The sequence below is a fragment of the Paroedura picta genome, chromosome 11 (genome assembly GCF_049243985.1).
Source record: "Paroedura picta isolate Pp20150507F chromosome 11, Ppicta_v3.0, whole genome shotgun sequence".
NCBI classification, from domain to species: Eukaryota; Metazoa; Chordata; class Lepidosauria; order Squamata; family Gekkonidae; genus Paroedura; species Paroedura picta.
This window is the reverse complement of record NC_135379.1, coordinates 4,659,081-4,672,027: the sequence shown is the minus strand read 5'-3', so window position 1 is coordinate 4,672,027 and position 12,947 is coordinate 4,659,081. Positions and strand designations below refer to the sequence as shown.

General features: G+C 49.6%; 1 protein-coding gene across 17 annotated transcripts in view; it reads right to left on the bottom strand.

Moving 5' to 3' along the window:
* Positions 1-12,947, bottom strand: part of LOC143820810 (sodium channel protein type 5 subunit alpha-like) — a 245,193-nt gene that overhangs the window by 104,984 nt on the left and 127,262 nt on the right. For all 17 annotated transcript variants that reach the window (XM_077304089.1, XM_077304071.1, XM_077304078.1 and 14 more), the window contains 4 exons: positions 9,606-9,738; positions 6,010-6,248; positions 2,855-3,028; positions 787-1,143 (listed from right to left, as the gene is read on the bottom strand). In XM_077304089.1, coding sequence (XP_077160204.1) covers positions 787-1,143; positions 2,855-3,028; positions 6,010-6,248; positions 9,606-9,738 — 903 coding nt within the window. The remainder of the gene's footprint in view (positions 1-786; positions 1,144-2,854; positions 3,029-6,009; positions 6,249-9,605; positions 9,739-12,947) is intronic.

Genomic DNA, 12,947 nt, shown 5'->3' with positions numbered 1-12,947 from the left:
GGAAGGGATCTCCTGGGTCATCTAGACCAACCCCCTGCACTATGCAGGACTCTTACAACCCTATCGCTCATCCACTGTCACCTGCCGCCTCCTTGAACCTTCCCAGAATCAGCTTAAAATCTGCATAGTGAAGTTTTCTCATTGTGCCCTTCCTCTCCCCACAACAGACACCCCGGGAGGCAGGTGGGGCTGAGAGAGCTCTGAGAGAAACTACTCTTCGAGAACAGCTATAAGAGAATGGTCACCCAGCTGGCTGCCTAGGCAGGAATGTGGAATCAAACCCGGTTCTCCAGATTACAGGCTGCCACTCTTCACCGCTGCACCATGCTAGCTCTCAATGTCATAGAAGAAGAAGTGTGGGTTTTTATACCCTGCTTTTCACTACCCGAAGGAGCCCTAAAACGGCTTACAATCGCCTTCCCTTCCTCTCCCCACAACAGACAACCTGTGAGGTAGGTGACGCTGAGAGATCTCTGACAGTACTGCTTGGTGAGATCAGCACCATCAGGGCTGTGACTAGCCCAAGGTCACCCATCTGGATGCATGTGGAGGAGCGAGGAATCAAAACCCAACTCAGCAGATGAGAAGCCGCCACTCTTAGCCACTACACCCTGCTGGCTCTCTGCTGGCCTAAAAGACACACCGAACAGCCCCAAAATCATATGGATAAAATGATCATCAAAGCACCCCTGGAGGTCCTCAGTCCAACCCCCAGAATCCCCAGCCCCTGATCCCGGAGGAGGTGCAAGAAAGCGGCCAAGGGCTCCAGGGCCCGGAGGTACTCACCACCAGGTTCCCGATCACCATGACCAGCAAGAAGACCAGGAAGCACAGGGGCTGCTGAGCGACCTTCATGCAGTCCCACATGGTCTCGATCCATTCTCCGCACAGGATGCGGAAGATGATGAGGAAGGAGTGGAAGAAGTCGTTCATGTGCCAGCGGGGCATCTTCTCCGTGGTGCTGATCTTATGGCGGTTCAGAAAATAGAGGTCCCCAAAGAGCTGCATCCCCACCACGGCAAAGATGAAGACGATGATGGCCAAGACCAGGGTCAGGTTCCCCAGAGCGCCCACCGAGTTGCCGATGATTTTAATGAGGGTGTTTAACGTCGGCCAAGACTTGGCCAGCTTGAAGACTCTCAGCTGCGGAGGGGAAGAAACACGTCGTGAGCCAACTCTCGGAGTGGTTCGGCTGCCGGGCAAGAAGAAAGACCACTGGGGCACACGTGGGGATGCCGTGCGTCCACAAGGGGATTTCTCGTGCCTCTGTTAGCTCAGTTATTGCAGTGCTGGGAGGTGGTATTGGTGCAGGTGCAAGAGTGGGGGGTGGGAAGCACTATCAAGACACATCTGACCTGTAGGACCCTGAAGGGTGCCAAAGCAAAAGAGGAACAGAGAATAGAAGAGCCCTGCTGGGTCAGACCAGGGGTCCATCCAGTCCAGCATCCTGTCTCACACAGGGGTCAACCAGTTCCTCTGGACAGCCAACAACAGGGCATGGAGGCTGAGATCTTCCCCTGAGAAGAACCTAAGAAGAGCCCTGCTGGATCAGACCTGCAAGAGTCCGTCTCGTCCAGCATCCTGTCTCTCACAGTGGCTAACCAGTTCCTCTGGAGGGCCAGCAACAGGGCATGGAGGCCCTGTTCATAAGAACATTTCATAAGAACATCGGAAGAGCCCTGCTGGATCAGACCAGGGGTCCACCCAGTCCAGCATCCTGTCTCACATGGAGGCCAACCAACAGTTCCTCTGGAGGGCCAACAACAAGGCATGGAGGCCAAGGCCTTCCCCTGGTCAGAACATCAGAAAAGCCCTGCTGGTTCAGACTCAGTTTTCTGAGATCTGATGAGATCAGGCTAGGCCGGGCTATTCAAGCCAGGGCTCTCCATCCTGCTCGGCACAACAAGGATTCTTTCAACTTGGAGATGCCCGAGTCTGAATTTGAGATTTCTGCCTGCAAAGCATGTTGCACGACCACTGAGCCAGTCCCAGTCATGGTGATGAGCATGACAAAGAAACTAAGACGTTTCAAGTGCCACTAAAACCAAAAAGCAGCCCTCCCCCCCACACACACACAATGACAGAACAAGGCAAGCTATTTCAGCTCAACTCTAGCTGGTGGCTTTCTAATCTCTAATTTGCTACTGCTGAGCGTTCTACATATAGAAAAGTGAAACACGACGTTTCAAATTAAGTGGAGCAGAATGTGGCTTTTTCCTTCACTCAGTCTCCTGTCTGTGGCACTGAAGGGTTTGTGGAGATGTCTGAGGATCAGGAAGTTCAGTCTGGGGCTTGTCCAATGGCAGCTACATTGTGGCTTATGGCTACAGCATTCCAAGGTCAAGCACCAATGCGCCCATGCGCCAATGTGTCTTCTCCTCCCAAGTGGAGCAACCAGCTTAAAAAAGACACAGCCCAAAGGAGAGTTTTGGAAGGAAGGAAGGAAGGAAGGAAGGAAGGAAGGAAGGAAGGAAGGAAGGAAGGAAGGAAGGAAGGAAGGAAGGAAGGAAGGAAGGAGATTGAAAGTGGAATGAAAAGGAAGGGAGGGAGGGAGGGAGGGAGGGAGGGAGGGAGGGAGGGAGGGAGGGAGGAAGGAAGGAAGGAAGGAAGGAAGGAAGGAAGGAGATTGGAAGTGGAATGAAAAGGAAGGAAGGAAGGAAGGAAGGAAGGAAGGAAGGAAGGAAGGAAGGAAGGAAGGAAGGAAGGAAGGAGATTGAAAGTGGAGTGAGAAGGAAGGAAGGAAGGAAGGAAGGAAGGAAGGAAGGAAGGAAGGAAGGAAGAAAGAAAGAAAGAAAGAAAGAAAGAAAGAAAGAAAGAAAGAAAGAAAGAAAGAAAGAAAGAAAGAAAGACTTACCAGTCTGAAGGAGCGCAAGATGGAGACGTTCCCCATGCTGGACAGGCTTAGTTCCATCAAGCTGAGTGTGACAATTATACTGTCAAAGATATTCCAGCCTTGCTGAAAATAGTAATACGGATCCAGGGCAATGACTTTGAAGATCATTTCGGCAGTAAAAATCCCAGTGAAGACCTGAGGAAGGGGAACAGAACGTGAACCTGCAAGCGAGATCTCATCTCACGGGTGGCTTCTTGCCACGAGGGAGACACCGCCGGGGGAAAGAGGCTCCGCACCCTTCTCCGTGCTTCCTTTATTGCCGCATTCCTTTGCCCATTGCGTTTGTGGGTAGACACGCTGGATGGTTTGAATGTGCACGTGGCAAATGTTCAGAAATGCGTCGGGGACACTCAGGCACAGACTCACAGAATCGCACAGAACCGGATCCAAGCTGGAAGAGGCCGAGAGACCATCCAGTCCAATCCCCTGCACCGAAAGAAGGGGTGGCCAAACTGGGGTTCTCCGGACGTCCATGGATTATAATTTTTATGGTAAATCAGTCCATGGGCGTTTGGGAAGCCCCAGTTTGGCCACCTCTGACATCCCCCCCTAGACTACCATTATCATGAGCCCCTGCCAGCAATGTAGTCCATGGCAGGGGCTCATGGTAAATGGAGTCCATGGACGACTGGAGAGCCCCAGTTTGGCCACCCCTGACCTAAATGAACCCTGACAAATATTTCTCTAATCTCTGCTTAAGTGCCTCTAAGGAGGGAGAACCCACAACAGCCGTGACAATAGGGAGGCCAACTTCCTTAGATTACAATGGATCCCCAGGCAACAGAGATCCATTCTGCTGGAGGAAATGACCCCTTGGGATAGTGGACTGCATGGTGTTGTACCCTCCTGAGGTCTCTCTCCTCCCCGGACTCCACCCTCTTCAGGATCCCCCTCTGAAAGTCTTCACCTATTTCCCAACCCCACTGGGCTACCAGTCCCACCAATCATCTTCCATTATGGGTGAAAAATTTTTCCCAAGAGAGCAAGCGTGGTGTCGTGGTTAGAGAGCGGTGGACTCTAATCTGGAGAACCGGGTTGGATTCCCAACTCCTCCACACGCAGCCAGCTGGGTGACCTTGGGCCAGTCCTGGTTCTCATAGAACTGCTCTCACAGATCAGTTCTCTCAGAGCTCTCTCAGCCCCATCCACCTCACAGGGTGTCTGGTGTGGGGAGAGGAAGGGGAAGGGGTCTGTAAGCTGCTTAGGGGCTCCTTCACGGAGTGACCAGTGGGGAATAAAAAACCAACTCTTCTTCTCCTCCTCTGCCGATCTCTCGCTGCCTGCCGTTTAAATCCCTCCTTGTGAATCCTGTTCTTGGCTTCCAGCAAAAACAGCGTCCTGGCCTCCTCTGAACGACAGCCCAGGAGTCCAGGTTCGGCACGGCCCTGAACTGCTGTTGCAGCATTTTCCAAACAGCCCGCAGAGCCGGCAGGCCGAACGCCGCGTCCCCTTGATCATCGCTTTCAACTGATATTTCGTCGTCGCTGTAAACAAAGATTAACATCTGGGGACATGCTGCCTCTTGGGAATCGACCTGGCTCATTTTCGTTTCCTTCAATAAAACAAACAAAAGGCTCACTGCGCAGGGAAGGGTGCCGGGACATAATCCCCAGTGTTCCCATACTGCTTTGAACGCTACAGTCCTTTAGGAGCACTTGGCAAGAAGTCATGCTGAGAGCTGCCGTGGTGTTGTGGTTATGGAAACACACGAGGAACTGGTTTTTTATACCCCACTTTTCATTACCCGAAGGCATCCCAAGTGGCTTACAAGCCACTTTTCCTTCCTCTCCCCACAACAGGCACCTCGTGAGGTGGGTGGGTCTGAGAGAGCTCTAAGAGAATTGCTCTGCAATAGAGCTCTGGAAGAACTGTGACTGCTCCAAGATCCGCCAGCTGTTTGCATATGGAGAAACAGGGAATTAAGCCCAGATCTCCAGATTTAGAGGCCACTGCTCTTTACCACTACACCATGCCGGCTCTGAATAGAGATAAGGAGAAGTATTATTTTTCACTAATGACCTGACACTAGGCTTGCCAACCTCCAGATGGAGATTTCCCAGAATTACAGTGGACCTCCAGACAGCTGGGATTTGTTCATGTGGAAGAAATGGTTATTTTGGAGGGTGGATGCTGTTGCAGTAAACCCTTCAGGCATCTCTCCCCTCCTCCAACCCCACCTTCCCCAGGATCCCCCCACCCCCAAATCTCCAGGTGTTTCCCCAGCAGGAGTTGGCAACCCTAGTCAGCACTCCAGGCCTTCTCCCAAGGCCACAGTTACTCACAGTTTCAGGACCTCTTCGTGCAATGAGCAGCTTACTCACTGAATCTACCACCTAAAGATGTCATGAAGGCCGCTACCTTCTATGAACTCATGAGTCTTGGCCCTGACAGTTTGGGTTGTTTAAGCCGGCCAGAGCTTTGAGGTCTGTTGGCAGTGCTTGGCTTTCTGAGTTGGGAAGAAATGTTTTTTTTTTCCTGGCCCATGTGTTGAAATTGCAATTAGTAAGTAATTTGGTGAAGTCAGGCATAAAGGACTGCTGTTATGCTGTTTAAGCCTCTCTGCTCATTAATGGCCTCAAGCGGTCACTGGTGTTGCTGCAGGGAGTCCTGAGCCATATGCTCTGGGCGTTCCTTTGTTTAAGCTGGGCTCCCGCTCACTTCCTCTTTCATCAGGAAGAGCAACTTAGTGTGTTTTGAAGCAAGCAAGCAAGCAGCCATTAGACTCAGCTGTCTCGAGCTGCGGAGGTGTGAGCATGTAGTCTGCCTGCAACTTAGCCATTGAGGCTTCCAATGTGCTGCTTTTGTAGCTACTCTTTAAGCTTTTGAACTCTGCTTTGGTAAGGAGACTGAAGCAGGTGAATATGATATATTTTTGTAAATAAGCTTTCCCAGTAAAGATTACTCTTTTAAACCTCAGAGCATTGTGAGTCTGGATCTGTGCCTTATCCACAAAAGAAACTAATAACTGCATGCTTTCAAAATGCTCTGTTGTTGTGCAGCTGTATTTTTCTGGAGGGACTCAGGACCCAGCCAAGTTCAAAAGTCCCAAATCTATCGAACCCAGCCTTCTCCCCTCTGGGCCGAGCACACGAAACACCACAACGGCATCTGCTTACCAGGTTTCCAATGTTGAGAATCTCCTCAAAGTCTTTTGTCATCTTATAGTGATCCATGGCCATGAACAGTGTGTTCAGCACAATGCAGAGGGTGATCGTAAGGTCGCTGAAGGGGTCCATGATGACAAACTTGACCTTCTGCTTGACCAACAGCCAGAGGGGGCAACAGTCCCAGTTGAGGAACTTCATGGCAAAGCGGTTCCAGCAAGGGGGGCACTTCTGCTGAGATTCTTCAAGCTCTAGGTCGAAGGAAGCACATGGCACACCGGCCGGTGAAGGCCCAGGAGAAGAAAGGGAAGGCACGTGTTCATTGCACATGTGCAAAGATCTTTTCCACCAATAAGGTCAGTTATAACCATGCATTTGGTTGCTGGACCAGGACCAGGTGATTTTGGCCTGGTAGAACATCCTTCTTATTGAGATCTGGGCCCTGACAAGGGGCCCTAGAATTCCATTACTGGCCCCTCAGCTGGCCCCACCTCTTTCTGTATAAATGCAGTTGCTAGTTCCATCTGTACATATGAAATGCTGGAATAAGATTTTAGATGTTTTATTAACTACTAGAAGGACCCCTCCCCCCCCCCCCATGGCTGGCAAGCACACCCGGCGGGCCAGCGAGGCAGCAGGTGTGCTCGGTGGGCCCCTGGGCCCCGTGGCTTCCCTAAGACCTGCCAAGCACACCCGCTGTCCCTGCACGGCCGGTGTGCTTGGCGGGCCGCGGGGAAGCCATCCCCAGCCCCCCCCCAACTCCGACGAGGCCCCAGGGAAGCCATCCCAGGCTCCCTCCCCGGCGGTGAGGCCGGACTGCCAGACTGACTGCGTACTTACGGCAGTTGGTTCGGCTTCTGGGCAGAGCTCTGGCTTGTGCTGGTGAGAGCCCAATTGGAAGGCGCTTTGCACCTTCCGATTGGGCCCTCACCCAACTGACTAGAACTGCTGTCTGTCCGGGTGAGGGGCCAAGAGTGTATGATAAAATGGGCCTAGCATATTGGAGAGAATATAAGCATAGACCAATGAGAGGGATTGTGGGTTAATGGGTAGAAATTTACTGAATGTCAGATGCTAAAAGAAAAATTGGTGCGAAATGTTTTTCAGATGGTATACTGCCTCCTAAGACATTGCAAGAATTACTAAGATAATGGCAATGGTTGGAAATGTCAAAATGTATCATTCTACCATACGTGGTGGACGTGCCAGAGGGCAAGGAAATATTGCATTATGATTCATGATGAAATGTGTTGGATCCAAAATGTATGCTATTAAATGTGGTAACAAATAATATTAAAATGTATAACGAACTTGTTAACTGTATGGTAACAGCTGCTAGGACTCTTTATGCATCAAGATGGGGAAAAAAAGAATCATCATCAGATATTACAAATTGGATAAATAAATTGACGGAATATGCAACCATGGCAAAACATACACATATGGTACACAACAAATCAGCTTCGGAATCCAGCAGAAAATAGAGTCCAATACTAGTCTATATTGAACAGTTGAAATGGAGGTGAAAATAAATATGTGATCTAGACACTGTAAGAAGAAAATGAAGTATGTGGCCTGTAACATGAAGAAAGAACAAGGTGTGTATCGCTAAATGTAAGCTCTGTGTATATCCTTTTTTCTAAACAGCAGTTCTGCAGGATTTCTTTCTTCGCTTCTCTCTAAATAAAAAAAATATACTATATAAAAAGAAGGATCCTGACAAGCTGGAACATGTTCAGAGAAAGATGACTAGGATGGTTGTGGGGTTGGAATCCGTTCGTGACAAGGAGAGGTTGAGAGCGAGGTGTTTGTAGCTTGGAGAAGAGGAGGGCGAGGGGTGATGGGAGAACTATGTTTTAACTACGTAAGAGGTAGACACGTTGAAGAGGGGTCCAACTGGTTTACTGCAGCTTTAGAGACCAGACCTAGAAGCAATGAGTTCACATTACGGGAACAGAAGTGCCACTTAAATATTAGGAAGCATTTTCTGATGGGGAGGGCTCTTTGTAGTTGGAACGGGCTGCCTTGGAGGGTGGTGGAAGCTCCTTTGTTGAATTCTTTTAGGAGGAGATTAGATGAGCACCTGACAGGAGGATATGATTTTCAAGTCCCCAAGAAGAGGTGTGTGCGGAGAGGGGGCTGGACTGGACAGCCTTTTGTGGCCCCTTCCAGCTCTCTGTGATTCTGATTGGACTGATGCATGTGAGTTAGGAAGGGGGGAAATTGGCAAGTGGCAGGGTCAGAAGGCCACACCATGCAAGAAGTACAGTATAAGAGGCAATTATGCAAAATCCAGATGTAATCAAGAAAAGTACAGGGAACCCTTCACAATGGCTGTAATTGGCAATCTCTCAACTTTTCCTTAGCTATCAAGGACCAATAATGGCAGAGAAACTCCCACATCAGCCCCTCCAAGGCATGTAAAACAGTTCATGATAAAATGCAACCCAATCCTGTCTCATTGACCTTGCTTCTTACCCCCTGGGCCAGAACTGGCAGCACGGAGTAAGGGAGGGTTTAAAAAAAAATAACCCTGTGTCAGCTGTATGTCTCTTTCTTACTGGCCTTAACTTTGCAACCTCATGGTGGTCACGACAGGCATTGTTAAAGGTGACCCTTCTGCGAAAATATCTGAGCCCTGGCCGTTTGGCCACTTCGCCACGCCTGAAAGAGAATTCAGCAAGGGTTGGCTTCATTTTGCCTTTGCTCAATGCAAGGTCACAGATCATCCACGTGAGCTCTCAAAGAACTGAGTCCAGGGGCACCTTAATGAACAAGACGATTTTCGGAGTACGAGCTTTCAAGCATCCTCTCTCCCCTAAGTTTATACCCCCCAAATCTTGTGGGTTCCTCAGGCACTACCGGACATGAATCTAAACTCTCGTTCTTTCAGAGGTTCAGGAATTCTCATACTGTTCCACTGTTCTAAAAGAGCTGCAAAAATATTACTTTGGTCGTATTTATAGAAGCAGCTTTTCAGAGCTGGGGGAACAAAGGAACGGTAACAGCGGGAGACCCCCACGCTTGACATGCGCAAGGGCTCCGGGCACAGTTCTGGGCACCTCCGTTCAAAAAGGATCTCAGTTACGGCAGCTCTGGGGAAGACCTTGGCCTTCCTGAGGCCGTGGAGAGCCGCTGTCACTCGAAAGAGACAGGATGGATCCATAGTCTCTCTCCTTCCCCCCTTTTCCCCCTTTAAAGACACCTGGAATGACACCTCTTTCCACTGTGGGGAGCTCCTCCACCCCCAGTCTGGCCGCTCCCTCTGCAATCGCCCTCTGCTAGGGCCCAGCAGATCCTTAAACTAGCCCTAGGGCTACGGGCCTCACAAATCCTTAAACCGCTCCTGCTCCCGGCAATGAGCTGCAGCGGATGCCATGCCTTTAGTCAGCATGGCTAATAGCCACGACTTTATAAGAATCTGCGCATGAGGCTCACCGTGGTGGGCTTAAAGACGGAGGGGGAAGGGGGAAGGAAAGAGCTGCCCCAGCTCCTGTGGGGGAAGGCAGGGAGAGGCATGGTGACCTCAGGTGGCCCCTCTTTCTACAGTGGTCTCAGTTTCTCCGATTGAACATCAGGCGCAGTCCGGCTTCAAGGGGGCCTCTTACCTTCCATGGCACTAGTGATGATGCTCACGGCGCTCACGGCGCGCTGCCTTTGAAAATGTTCCTCTGACTGATCCACCGAAAGGCGTTGGGGAGACAGAAGGTTCTTCTTGCTCACTTCTTCCGACGGCGTCGTCTGTGGAGGGAGGCACAGCTGGTTAACTACACACACACACACACACACCCTGTTTCTCAATAGCTGGGGATGTGCACGTCCTTGTCTGTTTTCATCTTCCGCATTCAAAAGATGCGGAGCCCGGGGTTTAGAAAGCGAACCTCCGGCAGAAAAGCGATTCCCAGGTGTGCTGCTATTCATAGAGACTCCAGACGCAGGAAATCTCCCTCGTGCTGGGGGTTCCATTCTGCCTCCAAGCCTCTGGATCTCGGAAGCTAAGCAGGGTCCGCCCCGGTTGGTCTTTGGATGGGAGACCACCAAGGAAGGCCAAGGCCATGATGCTGAGTCTGGCAAGGGCAAACGAACTCTGACGCTCTTTTGCCATGTATTGTTTCTATGGTTATGTTTTATGATTTTAATCTTTGTATACATTTTATGTTGTAAGCCAGGGGTAGTCAAACTGCGGCCCTCCAGATGTCCATGGAATGCTGGCAGGGGGCTCTTGGGAATTGTAGTCCATGGACATCTGGAGGGCCGCAGTTTGACTACCCCTGTTGTAAGCCATCTCGAGCCTGCTGTGCGGGGAGGGGCAGCCTAGAGATTAAATAAATAATAATGATAACAACAACAACCACAATAATAGAAGTTAGTGGAGCCCACTTCCCATGTTGGTCTAGAGCAGGGGTAGTCATGGACTACAGTTCCCATGAGCCCCTGCCAGCTGGGGTACCTCAGGGCGCGGTGCTCGGCCCGGTACTTTTTAACATATTTATTAATGATCTAGATGAGGGGGTGGAGGGACTACTCATCAAGTTTGCAGATGACACCAAATTGGGAGGACTGGCAAATACTCCAGAAGATAGAGACAGAGTTCAATGAGATCTAAACACAATGGAAAAATGGGCAAATGAGAACAAGATGCAATTTAATAAAGATAAGTGTAAAGTTCTGCATCTGGGTCAGAAAAATGAAAAGCATGCCTACTGGATGGGGGATACGCTTCTAGGTAACACTGCGTGTGAACGAGATCTTGGGGTACTTGTGGATTGTAAACTAAACATGAGCAGGCAGTGTGATGCAGTGTTAAAAAAGGCGAATGCCATTTTGGGCTGTATCAACAGGGGCATCACATCAAAATCAGAAGATGTCATAGTCCCATTGTATACGGCACTGGTCAGACCACACCTGGAGTACTGTGTGCAGTTCTGGAGGCCTCACTTCAAGAAGGACGTAGATAAAATTGAAAGGGTACAGAGGAGAGCGATGAAGATGATCTGGGGCCAAGGGACCAAGCCCTATGAAGATAGGTTGAGGGACTTGGGAATGTTCAGCCTGGAGAAAAAGAGGTTGAGAGGGGACTTGATAGCCCTCTTTAAGTATTTGAAAGGTTGTCACTTGGAGGAGGGCAGGATGCTGTTTCTGTTGGCTGCAGAGGAGAGGACACGCAGTAATGGGTTTAAACTACAAGTACAACGATATAGGCTAAAATTTTTCACAATCAGAGTAGTTCAGCAGTGGAATAGGCTGCCCAAGGAGGTGGTGAGTTCCCCCTCACTGGAAGTCTTCAAGCAAAGGTTGGATACACACTTTTCTTGGATGCTTTAGGATGCTCTGGGCTGATCCTGCGTTGAGCAAGGGGTTGGACTAGATGGCCTGTGTGGCCCCTTCCAACTCTATGATTCTATGATTCTATGACACCCAGAGGGCCAGTTTGACTACCCCTGGATCTTGCCCAGTTTCAATTTTATAGGATAAAGGGATCCAATGCAATTGGCAATTAAAGGCAAAAGAAAGGGCAATTAAGGAGAAAACCAAGAAAGGAATGACACGGAGGGCATTTATTGTCATTCCAAGTCCTCCTGGTTGGTTTTAATAAATGAGGCTCTCGAGCTTTAGATTTTTCATTATTGGCAATACACATCAGGCATTGAACAGCCCTCACAAAAGCTCGACAATACTTTAAACAAACACAAATTAAACATTTCCCTTCTTATCCGCCCTCCCACGCAAATGTCTGCGATTCTGTCAAGAATATTAAACTTTTCTCAAAATTACTTTGCTGCTCCCGATGAAATCGGAGGGAAATGTGAGTGAAATCTGTCTCTCGCGTTCCCTTTTACATTTCCCCCCCCCAGATAATAAGCTCTGATAAACTGAATATACCAACAGTGATTATTTGCACGGCTTCCAGCGAAGCACGAAACAATTTCTCTTCCTGAGTAACGAGGCAGAGGCGCAAGAAGCATCGGTGGGCTAGCTTCGGCATGCTCTCCATGGCTTGTGAATACCACACAGTGGTACCTTAACCACGGAGGATACAGAAGCTTGCACAGAATTATCTCAGAGTGTTCCCAAACCCTGAAGTCAGGAAACAGAGAATCCCTGCAGTTTCTCCTGATTTGTTAAGGGGTTGCCAGGCAACTGGCAGGAGGGTTGGGGTAAGGGGCATGGCGGGGTGCTCATGTTACAAGCATGAAGATGTCACTTCTAGGGGAAACCTGAAAGTGACAAGGCAGCTCTAGGAATCACCAGAAACTCTATGGTAACCATACTTTGTTGTCACTGCTCAGCTGGTTGGCATGGAGAAACGGTGGGAAACACAGTGTGGAAGGCATCAACCGTGTCCCAGTGAGTTAGCATTACTTCTTGTGCACCTGGAAGTGACATCAGCATATTGCTGGGGACACTCTGGCACTGGGGGAAACTCTGTGGTTAATCCACAGAGTTTTGCCCAAATGCCAGAGTGCCCCCAGGATTATGCTGATATTCACTTTTGGATGAATGGGGAGTGATATGAGCCCCTCAACTATAATGTTATTACGCTTCTGGCAAGTGGGGCTACCATTGATAAGTCCTCCCAGTAGTTGACAGACCCAAATTCTCTTTCTGAGTCCTGTTGGACTTCACTGAGTCATTAGTTAGTTCAAAACGCTCAGATTGTGCCAGGCCCCCATTATGAGCTTCAGGATGGTTCCCAGAAGTCCCCAGGAGCACCCTAATCCAGATATGGACCCGCCCACACCGTTCAGCAAGGTGGAAGTGAAATGTGCCGTCAATTTGGTTCTCGTAGCTTCTTTATAGACCACCTTGTGACAACCAGGCTCCAAAATGGCCTACGGCACACCAAACATTAATTTAAAATCCAGTCATAGAATTAAATAAAACCAGTAGAAATCAGTAAAACACTTTTAAAAATCCAACAGGCCAGTATTCCGCTGCTCCTCCTGACA